This window comes from Otolemur garnettii, unplaced genomic scaffold (genome assembly GCF_000181295.1).
Source record: "Otolemur garnettii isolate 467f Iridium unplaced genomic scaffold, OtoGar3 scaffold00018, whole genome shotgun sequence".
Classification (NCBI taxonomy): Eukaryota; Metazoa; Chordata; class Mammalia; order Primates; family Galagidae; genus Otolemur; species Otolemur garnettii.
This window is the reverse complement of record NW_003852413.1, coordinates 16,510,683-16,527,319: the sequence shown is the minus strand read 5'-3', so window position 1 is coordinate 16,527,319 and position 16,637 is coordinate 16,510,683. Positions and strand designations below refer to the sequence as shown.

Here is a 16,637-nt window from a genome sequence, read left to right as displayed (position 1 = left end):
GCCTGTAGTCCCAGCTACTTGGGAGGCTGAGGCAAGAGAATCGCTTAAGCCCAAGAGGTTGAGGTTGCTGCGAGCTGTGATTTCACAGTGCTCTACCCAGGGTGACAGCTTGAGACTCTATCTCAAAAAAAAAAGTTTTCAATATCCTTTTTGTTTAGTTCTGTTTTAAATAAGTGTAAGAGGGTAATGATCATGGTTACACTGGTGCCTTTTTTGGCTTGATAGTATAGGCAGTGTTAGCAGTTAACTACCAGACACTATGCCAAGCCTTACAGATGAGGGAACTGACATATTAGTAACATAAGTAACTAGCCCAAAATCATATAGCTAGTAAGTGACAGAGACAGGCTAAAGACTGAGACAGCCTGGCTCTGAGTCCACAGTTTTAGCCACTCTACTATACATTGCACTGTTCACCCCAAAAGTGATTCTGCTTCACTTATTTTTCTTTTTTATTAACAGAATTTATCAACATTGAACATTTACCAGACTGTTATCTTTAGACTCTTTTTTTAGGACCTGATTCAAATTGTTTTGCCTTCTTTAAATTTTATTTCCTGGGGTATGCATAGCTGCCTACTCTAGTCCTTATTCCTAATCACCAAAAATAACCAACAGACTCAACTCTTGTAAATGGAAGAGTCCTTCTAGAAACTCAGTAAAACAAAGGTTTACCTTGGTTTATGTATTTCTTAAGAAAAATTAAGTGTGTTTTTTGCCTTATGTTTGGTGCTCGTGATACCAGGTTTTGTCTGAAGCACATGTGTTTTTCCTGTTTTGTGTAGAGAATAGCAAGCAGGCATAAACCCTAAGAATGAGCCTGAAGATACCTTGTGCTCTGAGGAACAAGGGACTTCCAGGCTAGACTTTATACTCATTATGGAAGAATGTAAGGAAATACAGCTCTGCTTTTGTTTGCACCTGGCCTTGGCTCTGTTACACACACCCTTTCTTCTGCCAGTCCTGTGACTAACTTCTTTTTATTTTTTTTCTTTTTAAGACAGAGTCTCACTATGTCACCCTCAGAGTGTTGTGGTGTCACAGCTCACAGCAACCTGCAACTCTTGGGCTTAAGCAATTCTCTTGCCTCAGCCTCCCAAGTAGTTGGGACTACAGGCACCCACCACAATGCCCAGCTATTTTTTGTTGTAGTTGTCATTGTTTAGCAGGCTGGTGTATGTGGCTAGCACAGTAACCACTGAGTTATAGGTGCCACTACTGACTTCTTTTTAAATGATTCATGCTTGTTTTCCACAAATAAATATGCTTTAGTCAACAATCTAATTAGAGCCCCTACTTTTATCCCTACTTCCCCTTTTCTTCTTCCCCTTTGCTATAGCTATTTATATTTGCATTTGGGCAGACAGGTCTGTTATTTTTCATGCATTTTTATTTGAAGGTTTACTCTGCCTTAGTTAAAGAAAGGTAAGTTTTCTCTATAAAGCTAGGTACATAATTAGAGTTATTGATGGTCTCACAGAGACTATTTCCTAGAAAAATTCATTTGTCTACTATAAGCCTAATTTACACTAAGAGATGCACCCAGTGATTGGGAGTCTGGAGTGGTTCTTAAATCCCTTAAAAGAAACTGCTTTCCAGACTTTGTCTTATTTGTATGCCTTGTTGGAATGCTTTTCCTTTTTGTGTCTCCCCCCCACCCCCAAGATTTTATCAGGAAAATTTTCAGATACCTTCCACAGAGAAGTGGAAGGAATTTTACAACAAACCCTCATAGACCTACCACCTTGATTTTATCATTATTTTACTATCTTATTTTATCACTGGTCTATTTATCTACCCATCTCTTTATCTACCTATCATTTTGTATTCACTTCAAAGTAAATAGCAGATATCAATGTACTTTAGTAGAATATTTTAAGAAGGGTGGGATGGTGCTGCTCTCTTGCTGGCCTGGGACTACAACCAAGAAAGCCACATTTTGTTACTAGCAGTATAGACTAAATCACCTTTTTCCCTTAGCTCAGCTATAGTTGCAGTGGTGACTGTAGCTCAGTGGTTTCTGCCTTAGAAAATCTCTAGGAAACTAGCTTATATGAAAATTTTAAAAATATTTATTTAGGAACCCCTCTGAAAATAATCATTACCTCCATTTCCCATAGTACAGGCCAATAGTACTTTCTTATCCATATGCCCTAAATTTATTGTTGGTTACATAGAAAGTATGGTTTTCATTTATCATACTAATCTGACAAAAGCCCTAGGTTCTGAGGTACAGAAACTATTTCTGGACTGTTCTTGGTGTCTACATTTGTTTTACCATATGGTACTAGGCTAATTTTGTCTATGTTCTTCTCTTGAGGCTTTTGTGAGTTGATTACATTTTTAGAAAAATTTTAAAATAACTTTTTAAAATGTCAAAGCTTTCTTGGTAGAATAAAATATGATGAGGCATTATGTCAGCCTGAGAACAAGTTATCTTAAAAGAATTTTTCTCAAACACTGAAACCTGTAAGTTGAGTCTATACTTATTCAGTATTATTATACATTGGCATTAATTATATTCATGAAAGCCTCCTTTGAAACAAAGTATAATCTTGGACTTGAAGAGATGAGTCTGTTTAGAAAGCACCTAAGTAGCAATAGCTCTTCGCTTTGGAAAGGTCATTTCTGGCCAACCATATAGTTCCTACTGGGAAGTACAAGGAGAGAGAAAGGAAAAAGAATCAAGGAAAAAGGAAATATACAAGGAAAAATAATCTGGCTTAGCCAACTATATGAGCGTAATTAATTCCAGTCATCAGTGAGATAACTCATGTCACCTTCAAATTTAATAATATTTTAGAGCAGATGCAGCATAATATAATAGAAAAAGCCTGGATTTTGGAGTTAAAACTACGTTTTCATTTTAGCTGTGAAACTATGTGCACTTAGGTGTCTGTAGGCCCTGTTAGACTTATCTAGAAAAATGCCACAATAATTTTGTAAGAGGCCACAGTTCCTTGGAACTCTGGTCAAGAGCCCACACCTAAGGCAGACCTGGGCTCAGGTTTACCTTTCCTTCTTTTTTACCTCCCCAAGGCACAGGGATATGGCACCTGCCAGCTGGCCTTTCTGTTTCTTCCTTCCTACCTCAGAGTCCTGAGACTGTTCAGCCAGAGCTCAGCACATCTGTCTGACTGTCTGCTCCTCTATCAAGGGCTCTCAAATACCAAACAATCCTGAGTGGTTAGCCACCACCTACTATCCAGAAAAACAGTAAAGAGGTCTAAGAATCAATCCCTCAACTAAAAAAAAAAAAAAAAGCTATTAAGCTAGCAAAAACTAATAAAATTAGCTTTTTCTGAACTGTTGAATCTAATTAAAACTTAATGCAGCCAGAGGAGTGCTTAAGGAAGAGCCTACTAGATTTCTGCTTTTAATGAAATTTCTGCCAGATCACTGGCTGACCACCAAGATAAAAGAATAGAGACTAAAGTGGCCACTCACAACAAGGAAAAGAGTCATTATAAATATAGCTTGGAAAAGTCACTATATAAAGGGGCAATTACAGGGGCAAAATAAGCAACAGCAAACTCTGGGAAAGAGGCAGAATCTGATATCCAGAGTCACTGCAAGGTAATATTTAAAATGCTCAGTTTTCAGCAAAAAATTACAAGACATACAAGAAACAGGAAGGAATAGCCTATTCATTGGGAAAATAAATTGATAAATCATCCTAGAGGAAGTTAGGCATTGGACATAATAGGCAGTGGTTTTAATATTTTTCTTTTAAAGATAGTCTCAATTTATCTCCCTAACTAGTCTGCAGTGGCATCATCATAGCTCACTGCAACCTTAAACTTCTGAGCTCAGATGATCCTCCTGCCTCAGCCTCCCAAGTAGCTGAGACTAGAGGCATCTGCTACCATGCCTGGCTAAGTTCCCTCCCTCCCTCCCTTCTTTCCTTCCATCTTATGTTGCCCACAGTGGTTTTGAACTCCTGGCCTCAAGAGGTTCTCCTACCTCAGCTTCCAGAGTGCTAGATTATAGGCATGAACCACTGTGCTCTGCCAGGAATGGAGCACTAATATAAGCTACAACATACTAAATGAGAAAAGCTAGGCACAAAATGTCATATATAGTATGTGAAATACCCAAATAGGTAAATCTATAGAGACAGAAAGCAGGTTGTTGATTGCCAGAGATTCTGGGAGGAACAAATAATGAATGACTCTTTAGTAGTGTAGGGTTTTCTTTTGGAGTAACAAAAATGTTTTGGAACTGGATAGAAGTGGTAGTTGCACAACACTGAGAATGTCCTAGATGCCATTGAATCATACTTTAAATTTGTTAATTTTGTGTTATATGAATTTCACCTCAGTAAAAAAATAATTTCTGTGAAGAACATATATATAAAAACCTGCACTATGTCAGAGACATAAAAAGTATTCAATAATACTATTTACTTTCTTTCCTCCCTCTTTCAGCTCTCGTATGTACTTAAAACTGTGCTGGATACTATCCTTCCCCTTAAAGGGCTTGCAGTCTGATTGGAAAAACAAGATTAAAAATGATAATAAACAGTAGAAATCAGCATATAATTAAACACTAAATTATATGTTATAAACTTAGTTTGGGAAGAGGAAAATGAATGAGGACTAGATTAATTAGGGAGAATGTAATGAAGAAGATAAAAATGAACCTGGACCATAATATATGGACAGGGTTTGAAGAGCAGGGGCATTTCAGGTAGGAGGGACAACCTGCAATAAGCTGGAATGGAGCAGTTTGTTAGGGTCCTAGACACTGCCTCAACTCCTTCAGGCGAGCTGTGAAGAAGAGAGATGATGGCGTTGAGTCATATTACAGAGAGCTTTCAGAAGAAGACCTCACATTTTCCCTAAATTAGTGTGACACTGATACAGAGTCCACTTACAGATGAGGGAAAACGAACTAGATAAAAACAGACCTAGTATAAATAAGACAAAGTAAGTATTTCAAATTTATGATGATTCAGATTGTTAGTGGGACAATTTGTTAACCATTTGGGCAGAAAAAATAGATATTTACTCTATTACAGCTTGAGATACTAAAGAGCACTAGAAAAAATATTAATAGTTTTATACTCTTGGATTGAGAAGGACCTTTCAAAGAACAATACCAAAAGCAAAAAAAAATACAAGAACTGATGAGTTTGACCACATAAACTTTTTAAACTTTTATAAGTTAAAAAGAAAGGAAGAAAGAAAGCTTAAAGACACAGAACAGAATAAAGTCCTTGCAGTAAATAAATACAAAAGGCAAAGGATTAATGTACTTAATGTTTAAAATGTTCTTATAGGTCGGTAAGATAAACACAGGCATCCCAATAGAAATATGGACAAAAGCCCTATTCACAAATAGGCAATTCATAAAAGATGGCAAATAGCAACAAACATGTAAAAACAAATCACTGTACATAATCACAAAAATACACATTAAAAACAAAATTAATAATACTGGCCAATGGTTGGCTCAGCGCCCATAACACAGTAGTTACAGCGCCAGCCACATACACCAAGGCTGGCGGGTTCGAACCCAACCCAGGCCGCTAAACAGCGATGACAACGGCAACAAAAAAAATAGCCAGGCATTGTGGCAGGTATCTAAAGTCCCAGCTACTTGGGAGGCTGAGGCAAGAGAATCACATAAGCCCAAGAGTTGGAGGTTCCTGTGAGCTGTGACGCTACAGCACTCCACCGAGAGCAACATAGTGAGATTCTGTCTCAAAAAAAAAAAGTATTGGCCAGTGGTGAGAATAGGAAAGGGTGCAGTCATACTCACATAACCAATATAACCTTTCCAGAGAGTGGTTTGGCAAAATATGTCAGAAGTGTAACCCATCTGGCTCGGTGCCTATAGCTCAGCAGCTAGGGTACCAGCCACATACAGTGGATCTGGCAGGTTCAAATCTAACCCAGGCAAACTACAACTAAAAAATAGCTGGGCATTGTGGCAGGAACCTGTAGTCCCAGCTACTTAGAAGGCTGAGGCAAGAGAGTTGCTTAAGCCCAAGAGTTTGAGGTTGCTTTGAGCTATGACACCATGGCACTCTACCAAGGGTGACATAGTGAGACTGTCTCAAAAAAAAAAAGATTCTTTCAAATGGCTTGGTGCCTGTAGCTCAGGCAGCTAGGGCGCCTGCCACATACACTGGAACTGGCAGGTTCAAAATCAAAACTGACAGGCCAAATAGGTGGGCATTGTGGCAGGCGCATGTAGTCCCAGCTACTTGGAAGACCGAGGCAAGAGAATCGCTTAGGCCCATGACTTTGAGGTTGCTGTAAGCTGTGATGCCATGGCACTCTACCCAGGGAACAGCTTGAGACTTGTCTCAAAAAAAAAAAAAAAATTACAACCCATCAACCCAGAAGTTTTATTTCTAGCATTTTATTTCTAGAAAATAATAAGGCAAGTGTGACAAAGTGAATATACACTGAAGTTTATTGCACCACTGCTTATAGTGCTGCTTCTCATGAGAGGAACCAGAGCCCAGTGGGTAAGAGTCAGACTGGGGAAAGACCTTAGGCAAATAATTGAATCTCTTTATGCCTTAGGTTTTTCTTCTGTAAAGTAGAAATAGTAATATTATCTACTTCATAGGACTATTGTGCAGGTTAACATGCTTAGAAACAGTTCCTACTACATAGGAAAGACTGTTTGATTATTAGCTGTATTATAACAGTGGAAAACCAAAATATTCTAAATATCCAACAATAAAATACTGGTTAAATAAATTATGATTTAGCCATATCATGGTAGATTTGACCTACACATTTAAAATGAGTTTATGTCTTATGATGTAGAAAGATGTTCTTATTATATTGCTAAGTGAAATATAGTAAGATTATGATGATTATAACAAGATTATGAAGCAGTATATATAGTGTGATCCTATCTTTTGTTTTTATCCTACATATACATATGGTAGAAACAGAACTCAAAAAGTATGTACATTAATAGTATTTCTCTCTGGTTAATGTGAGTGTAGTTATTATTTTGTTTATATTCTTAAGTTTTCTACAGTGAATGTACATTACTTGTATAAAAAATAGTAATAGTAAAATAGAGAAAATAGTTTAGCATTTTCTCAAAAAGTTAAACATAAGAGTTTCCATATGAACCAGAAATTCCACTCCTAGATACATAGTCAAGAGAATTGAAAACAGATGTTCACAGAAAAACTTGTACATGAATGTTCATAGTACCATTAATCATAATAGTGAAAAAGTAGAAAACAACCCAAATATTCATCAACTGAACCTATTCTATTCATCAGTAGAATATTATTCAGCAATAAAAAGAATGCAGTTCTAGTACATGCTACTTACTACATGGATGTACTGAAAAACATCCTACTAAGTGAAAGAGACCAGACACAAGAGGCCACATATGCCATTTCTATGAACTATCTAGAGTGGGGAAGTCTGTAGAGACAAAAAGGAGATTACAGGTTTCCAGGGCCTAAAAGTGGGAGGAAAGAATTAGGAGGGATGGCTTTCAAGTATGGGGCTTCTTTGGCAGATCATGAAAATGTTGCAGGGTTAGATGATGGTGATGGGTGCATAATTCTGGGAATATACTAAAGCCACTAATTTTATACTTTAAAAACACGTACTTTATGGTATATAAGTTAGATCTCAATAAAATAATGCTTAAGAAAAGTAGAATAGACTCTATTAGCTATAAGACACTAAAATTAAGAGTACTTTTAAGAAAAGGAATGTCTTTTTACTGAATTCGGTAAATATAATGGTGGATTTTAACAGATTTTGCTAAAGGAATGTAAATCAGGAAATTAAAAGTGACCGTGTATCTGTATTTCCACAGCCCCCCACACCTTCTTAAATGAAAAATTTGGACATTTTAAAACTGATATGAGAAACTTTGCTTCTGTTATCAGATTTTGGCTTTATATTTTTAATCATTTATACTACTTTTAGGATTTTTACCCTTTTTAAAATGCTCTGTTATCATTCTAATGGCTTTCTGACAGTTTTAAATGAGAGAGAGAGAGAGCTTAAGGAAGCTTCACTTTCTAGATCCCAGTTTTTGATGTGGGGAAGCATGTGAGCAATATAAATAATCTCATTTTCCCCCTTTGTGATTTCTCTTTCCCTTATCCCCAGCCTCTTCCCACTCCTGGCTTTTTTTGTGCTCCAAAATATGAAATGGGGTTAGAACATAATAGTTTGTTTTTAATTAATTCTTTCTGTAAACATTTATTGAGCACTACCATATGTCAAAGCACTGTTCGAAGGTTAAAGGTACAGAAGTGGAAAAAAAGATAAAAATACCTGGTTCCAGACAGATAACACAATACATCTTAAAGCTACTCTGAGAACAGTTAGCAGGGCACTTAACCCAGATCAGGATGGTCAGGAAGGACTTCTTCCTTTTACCATGAATATAAGGAGAAGGTTGATCTTCTTTGAAACTAAGTCACATCAATTCTGCATTTTTAAAGAACTGTTGAAAGTATAGCTCGTATTTGGCCCTTAGCACATAATTATATAAGCACGGGGTGGGGGGGAAATCTTGAGAAAAGCAATGGAGATCTCTTCCCAAGATTTGCAAATAAGGCAAAAATCATTTTTTTGATTGGCGTGAATAAAAGCAGCACAGGTGCAAAGACTGAATAAAAGTTTAGTTTCTGCCTCCTTGACTACCTAACATGTTTAAGATCTCTTAAACCATCAGAACCTTTAGGGACTCGGCTTCCCCTAATAATATACCTGCTCGATTTTTTGAAAATATCATTTTGAATGTAAAAGAATCCTGTTCCCATTGGTGTTTTTAAAGAAACAAGCCTCCTTACTTTGCATTACTTTCTTTAGGACTGATTTTCAACTGATATATACCCATATAGCCATTTGGTTGTTAAATGTTGAAACACATCCTTACTGCTTTGTAAAGCGCTCCTTTTGAAAGTTGTACCCCTCCACAGCCTGACCTCTCCCCCGGGAACTCCACCCCTGCACCTCCCCACAGTCCACCCACTAAAACCAGGCATAGCAAGAGGCCTTTAGCACCCTTGCTCTTCACTACTCTTAATCCATACTGATTGCTGGTGCTTGGGTTATCATTATTGTTAAATAATTTTGAATGTTATCCTGACTTTCTGACTGTTCGTGTACATCATTACTGTTTATCAATGTTTATGTTCTGCCATCTAGAGCATCAGATGGCTGTAGCTCACCTACATTGCTTATCCATACAGAACCAACATTCAGAGTTTTATTATCCTCTAAGTAAGCCCAGAGTACCATCTTCCTCAGTGTTCCTCAACTTGACCTAAGTTTTGTGTTCTCTTTTTGTTCTTTTCAGTTCGCTTTGCACCTTATAGGCCTCCAGATATCTCCCTGAAGCCTCTGCTCTTTGAAGTACCCAGCATCACTACAGAGTCTGTGTTTGTTGGCCGGGATTGGGTTTTCCATGAAATAGATGCTCAACTTCAAAGTTCAAATGCCAGCGTGAACCAAGGAGTAGTGATTGTGGGAAACATTGGGTTTGGCAAAACTGCCATCATCTCCAGACTGGTGGCCCTCAGCTGCCATGGTACAAGGATGAGACAGATCGCCTCAGACAGCCCACATGCCTCCCCCAAACGTATGTATTCCTTTTTAAAGAACTCTGTGCTTTGTTGGCTCTGAAATTTTTTCTGAGATATTCAGGTTAGGTCACATATCCTTTTATTTTCTGATCTGCAAAATCTGACCTGCATGTGAGGACTATTAATTCAGAGTTGAAAAAGTGTATACTGTGTTTCCATCTAACCCACACATCCAAAAGGCAAGTAAGCATGAATGGAAAAACCTTTCTTGTCAAATAAATTAATGACTCTTCCCTGCTGGCTGTATGGCTGGGCTGTCCTTTGGATAATGACTACAGCAATTGCCCATAGAGCTATTTGCATCTGTCACTTTCAAATTTTGCTCAGCCTGTGCCCAGTTCTTCTTATTACTTGCCAACATAGTCTGTTGGTGGCCTTCATTTCTTTGCTGTTGACGTCAGTGTTGCACTGCTTGGACTTGAGCTTCATTGTGTCCTTGAAAGGTTTCTCCTGATTTCTTGTGAAAAGATGCTGAGCTCTCATATGTATTCAGGCTTCCTTCATCACAAGCAGCATGCAGCTTGATGATCACCACCAGGATCTTATTTTTAAAACTCACATGGTACTTCTATGTGCCAAACACTGTCTGTATGCTTTAAAAATATTAATTTATTCAATCCTCTTAACAACTCAGTAAGATTTATCTTCATGTCACAGGTTAAGTTATCTGAGGTTCAGAGAAATTAAGTAAATTCTCCCACGTTTGATAGCCAGTAAGTGTTAAAACTAAGCAATCTGGTTTCAGAGACCATTCTCTTATCTATGCTGCCTCTCCTTATTGGTGAAATTCAACTCAAGTAAAGAAAATAAATGTAAATGGATACATGTTCTTCCTGTATATGCTGTATGTATAGAACCAGTCTAGCTAGTTTCTGTTAGTTACAAAAGAACAAAAAAAGAGAAGTTATGGCTCTGCTAATCTAAATCAGTAATCTATCCCCCAGAAACTTTTAAACAGTGACCTCCAGATATGGTTTATTTGAGATCAAGGTCTAGCACAGTGCTAGAAACTTAACAGGAGATCACTGAATACCCTCTAACATCTTGGCTTCCCACTGAAACTAGTCGGCAGCCTTGTATCATTAAGGAGGCAGATTGCGTCTTGTAAACTTATTGATGTTTAACTTATAGAAGAAGAATCAGTGTCTAGGAAGAAAATTGGTAGAATCAAAATACCCTCTTTATTAGGGTATGGTAAGAATTAGTATAGGAGTACATATAGGAGAATTATTTACCTAAGAGGAGTATCATGCTTAGTTCTTAAATAAGCTCTTATGAGGTAGATAAGCATAGCATTGTGGAAGTCAAGAGCCCGGGGATTGTACCCAGCATTCAAATTGACTATACTTTGTGAACTTGAGAATTTTACTTAATTCTTTATAGCACTTTTCTCATCTATAGAATGAAGTATGAATTAATTCTTTAAGAATTACTTGTGTGGCTGGGCGCCCATAGGTCAATGGTTAGAGTGCTGGCTCTGTGCACCAGGGGTGGTAGGTTGAAACCCAGCCAGGGCCTGTTAAACAAAATAAAATAAAGCAAAACTTGAAAACAAAAAGAATTGTTTGTGTGCTAAAATTTTGATTCTAGGAACACATCTTCATGGTTGAAATTAACTTTCCACACCTATTCCAGTATTTTCCTTTGAGTACTTAAATACCTATCACACCAAACTACTTCTTATCTGAGTAGCCCAAGAAGCTAGCTATTTGAGTGTGTCAGAAAGAAAACCAGATAGCTAATAGTCTCTCTGACTCCTCTGTATATCACTGTTGCAGATAACAGAGTGGTAGAATCATGCATGACAGAAGATAAATCCCAAGGGCAAGAAGAGCTGCTTTCTCAGAAAGCAAAGGTACCTGGGCATCCCCCTTTAAGCCTGGGAGAGCAAGAGTTAATAGAAAACAGCCCATGTGCTCCCCAAAGCAAAGATTCTTTTAAGGTAGTTCATTAAGCTGTTCTCTAACATCCATTGCTTTTTATCCCCTGAGAGTCTCTAAAAACACTGGGACACTTCCTATTCATGACATAAACATCCATTGTTGAGACTGTAGATTTGGTCTGATAGTTAAGGAGTCTGGGAGATTGGAGGAGCTAGAACGTATAGTTATGTATCCATCAGAATTACTCAGAACCAATGTTGTCTTATACAAAATAATTTTTGTTGCAATCTGTTGATCTCCAAACTATTATACAATCTACTAGCTCTACAATCTTAACAGAATCAATGGTCCTTAAAAAGGGTCAAGAATAAGTGACTGATAGAGTGCTAGCTATTGTTTGGCATAAATCTGTTGCTATATGAGCTGCCACTAAATATGTTACTGGCAGCAACAGAATTTTTTTCATTAATAAGAATGATATTTGCATATAAAAAATTGGGTTAATTTTTTTACAGAGTTTAACTTAATTAAGCTTGGATAAGTTTATTTGGAATCTCGCTGATGTTCTTAATCTTTAGTTAATCCAACCAATAATACAGTTTTTGTAATAATAAAAATAAATGGAAAATTATTAGAGTTCCTGACTTCTACCTCTATCATCTGCTGTTCTTTCTTCTACTCCCGCCTCCTCTAGACTGAGCAGTGCTGCTGTGGAAGATGTGAGCAGTTCTCCTCAGTAGCACATTGCTTGCCTCTTCTTCTCCCACAGACATTTAACCCCCTCCCAATCCACCCCCTCCTTGTCATCTCCCTGGGAAGGAACAGAAAAGCTGTCAAGACAGGCACTAGCCTGTCATCCTCCTATCCACCTACTTTCCCAAACCTAACTCCCCCATCAGTCTCCACCATCTCCCACCCCCCCAGAACACACACACCGAAAGAACAAAATATTTTGTGAAAATAGACCTGTTGTGTAAGCCAGGCATTATTACATTAACTACAGGTATACTCAGTACAGTAGTTAGGGAAGTTCTGTCTAATATAAGACTTTATTTTCCTATAACTAAAACTTTTGGTGTAGTTATTATTTCGATTTGACATCTGCCAATAACTGCCAAGCCCCCAAATAACTATTAAGTAACCTCTATTCTGTTCATGTCAGAAGTCTGTTTTGCCAGTTTGCTGCGCACACTGACTACCGCCTACCTATTACCTTTTATTTCTACTGTTCTCTGAATATCTAACAGAAAGTAAGACATTGACACAAAAAGGAGGGCATCTCCAAAAGAGAAAAGCAAAAAGACAGAGGGTACTTGAACAGTAATCACTCACAAAATCAAATACCAGATAAAAGGAATGGAGTCGGGAGAGGGAGTGAACAGGAGAAATAATACAGTGACAGACAAATCACTGAACTTTACCTCAACTCAAAATGTCATACAGTTCTTTACGCTTTTTTTACTGCCATCTCACATACTCATATCTCACTCACCCCCACCACAATAATTCAGAACACAAGGAATTTAATCCACCAGTTGGATGGAAGAAGCCTAAATTCCATCTTTCTGGTAGAGAATCAAATGAGTTCCACTTTCCACTGTTCCTTTCTTTTCATTAGCTATTGGCCATTAAATAGTAACTTCAAATATTTATTTTGGTACCCATTTTTCATGTATGCTCTAACTCATAAATGTAGTCTGTAATTTCTAGTAGAAGGTAAGAATACATTTTCTAAATAACAGGAACAAGTGAAATTATTTTTAAAGTTTAAATACCTTTATTGAGCTATAATTCATATACTGTACAATTTACCCCTGTTAAGTGTTCAATATCTTTAGTGTAATTCACAGGATTATACAGCAAATCATTATAATCTAATGTTAGGCCATTTTTGTCACCCTAAAAGAAGCCCATGCCTACTGGCAGTCAATAAACGTTTTCCCATAACTGAATTCTTTCCAGCCTGAGCTAGAGCGAGACCCTGTCTCTAAAAATAGCCGGGAAGTGCTCCAGTCGCACAATTGGCTAGCGATGGTACTGATAAAAAATAGCAGCAGGGCACTGTGGTGGGCACCTGTAGTTGCAGCTACTCGGGGGGCTGAGGCAAGAGAATCACTGGAGCCCAAGAGTTTGAGGTTGCTGTGAGCTAGGACATCACCTCACTCTGCTGGGGGCAACGAAGTGAGACTCTGTCTCAAAAAAAAAAATACTCATTCTCTGCCTTACCGCCACCTTCAGCCCTAGGTAACCATTAATTACTTTCTATTTCTATGGATTTCCCTATTCTGAGAAATTACAGTATGTGATTTTTTTTTTTGACTGACTTCTTTGACTTATCTGCAACACTCACAAGAGTGACATGTTGTAGTGTGTATCAGTATCTTGTTTCTTTTCGTTGTGGGGTATAAACAGTGGATCTTTTACATGGATCTATACCACATTTATCCATTCACTGGTTGATGGACTTTGGGTTGTTTCCACTTTGTGTGATGAATTATGTTTCTGTGAACATTTGTGTACCAGTTTTTGTGAGGACATGTGTTTTTATTTCTTTGGGGTATATACTGCATTATCTAAGAGTGGAATGGCTAGGTCATAAAACAAATGGAATTTGGAATTTAATAGATCATCCTTCAGTTCAGAGTTTAATGATTATCTGATGCAAACATCTCTTCTTTTTAATCCAGATGTGGATGCCAACAGAGAGCTCCCACTCACACAGCCACCTTCAGCCCACTCATCTATCACCAGTGGCAGCTGCCCAGGAACACCTGAAATGCGCAGGCGGCAAGAGGAGGCCATGCGAAGACTAGCTTCACAGGTACAGTAGGATTCCCAAGTTGTGGACATCCTACTTCCATTTTAACATTAGGAAGGCAAAGGTAGGATACCTTTGGCTAAGTGAGCATAAATACGTCCACAGTAACACCTGTAGTCCCAGCTACTCGGGAGGCTGAGACAAGGCATACCGTGAGCACACAGAGAAGAGTTGCTATTCTTAGAAAAATACTTCATTATGATTGGATCAGAACCTTAGAGTTGGTGCGACCCTTAGAAATGAAGTCCTCTAGTGAATAGACAAAGAAGTTGAAACTCAGGGAAATGATATGGTTTACATATGGTCACAGTATAAATTAACTTTGGTTTGAGATTTCTACTTTTCTGAAAATAATGTATGTGCTTAGAAAAATCAAATAATGTGGCTTAGCACCTGTGGCTCAAGCGGCTAAGGTGCCAGCCACATACACCAGAGCTGGCGTGTTTGAATCCAGCCTCAGCCTGCCAAACAGCAATGACAATTATAACCAAAAAATAGCCAGGTGTTGTGACGAGCGCCTGTAGTCCCAGCTACTTGGGAGGCTGAGGCAAGAGAATCACTTAAGTCCAGGAGTTGGAGATTGCTGTGAGCTGTGATGTCACAGCACTCCACCCAGTGCGACAGCTTGAGGCTCTGTCTCCAAAAAATAAAAAAATCAAATAATGCTTAAATCCAGCCAGCAATTCACTTCCTCTGCCTAACCCATCTTTTCCTCCCAGGCAGCCACTTTCAACTCCTGGGGCTGTTTCTCTGATTTTTGCCTTCACATTTCTAAGTAATATACTGCTAAAACGTTTCCTTAGTTTTCCTGTTAACCATTGCTGCTTATTATGGATGATGAGAATTACAAGTCTTTCACCTTCCTTTCTCCTACACCATCCTTAATATACCACGTTTCCCCAAAAATAAAACACTGTCGTATTTATTTTTTTCTCAAGAAGACATACTAGGGCTTATTTTCAGGGGATGTCTTCCTGTCCACGCCAAAATGCATGGCATGGCTATGCAGATACACTGCACAGCCACACCCATCACTAGGTCTCATTATTGGGGTAGGGTTTATATTTAACAAATGCATAGAAATCCTGCTAGGGCTTATTTTTTGGAAATAGGTCTTATTTTTAAGGAAACACAGTAGTTACATCATGATTTCTGGCTGAATCCAAATTATGGTTCTTTTCAGCATTATTACTGTGCAAATATAGTTTACTCTGAAGCCAAAGATAACATTTCCTTCGTGAACAATTTTGTTTTTCCTTGGATTCATGAAATGCTTCATTTTAAAATCTCATTTTTCCCATTACAGGTGTGGTGCTCACACCTGTAATCCTAGCACTTGGGAGGATAAGGTGGGTGGATTGCTGCCCCTCTCTACTAAAAATAGAAAAAATAGCCAGGCTGCTGTGGCAGCACCTGTAGTCCCAGTTTCTGGGGAGGCTGAGACACAAGGATCAAGCGAGCCCAGGAGTTTGAGGTTGCTGTGAGCTATGACACCATGGCACTCTCTTCCCAGGGTGACTGAGTGAGAGACTCTGTCTCCAAAGAAATAAAAAATGTGCTCATTTTTCTTCAAACCTTTGGCTAAGTCATTTTTTTTTTTTACCCTGGAGACATCCATCCTAGAAGCCTTCCATCACACTCAGTGTGGTCCCAGGGCAGCCTCAAGGCTTACCACCTGGGAGTTCCTATCACTTCTCTTCTGTGTTTAATTTCATCATCTTCTTTCTTGATTTTATTCTTCATTTGGGAGGAACATATCCTATAGTTGTTCCCTAAGAAAGGTATATAGATGTAAGGTTTTTAAAACTTAACGTTTCTAAAAGCATCTTTTTTTTTTTTTTGAGACAGAGTCTTGCTTTGTTACCCTGTGTAGAGTGTAGTAGCATTAGCGTAGCTCACTGCAGCCTCAAACCCCTGCCTCAGCGCTCCTCCCCCCCACCCCACCAATTAGGTGTGACTACAGGCACATACTACCATGCCCAGCTAATTTTTTTTATTTTTAGTAAAGACAAGGGTCATTTGAGCTCAAATGATTCTCCCAAAGTGCTAGGATTATAAACATGTAAAAGCATCTTTATTCTATGCTCATACTTTATTTTTGTTTGACATTAAATCATTTGGGGTTAAAAATTGGTTTTCCGGCTCGGCGCCTATAGCTCAACCGGCTAAGGCGCCAGCCACGTACACCTAGGGTGGCGGGTTCAAATCCCCAGCCTGGACCCGCCAAACAACAATGACGGCTGCAACCAAAAGATGGCCGGGCATTGTGGCGGGCGCCTGTGGTCCCAGCTACTTGGGAGGCGGAGGCAGGAGACTCGCTTGAGCCCAGGAGTTGGAGGTTGCT

At 38.5% G+C, this 16,637-nt stretch overlaps 1 protein-coding gene across 1 annotated transcript in view; it reads left to right on the top strand.

Moving 5' to 3' along the window:
* TANC2 (tetratricopeptide repeat, ankyrin repeat and coiled-coil containing 2) overlaps positions 1 to 16,637 on the top strand; it is a 346,976-nt gene that overhangs the window by 230,487 nt on the left and 99,852 nt on the right. Inside the window, exons 9-10 of the mRNA XM_003786213.3 lie at positions 9,307 to 9,588; positions 14,163 to 14,296. Of these exons, the coding sequence (XP_003786261.1) occupies positions 9,307 to 9,588; positions 14,163 to 14,296 (416 nt within the window). The remainder of the gene's footprint in view (positions 1 to 9,306; positions 9,589 to 14,162; positions 14,297 to 16,637) is intronic.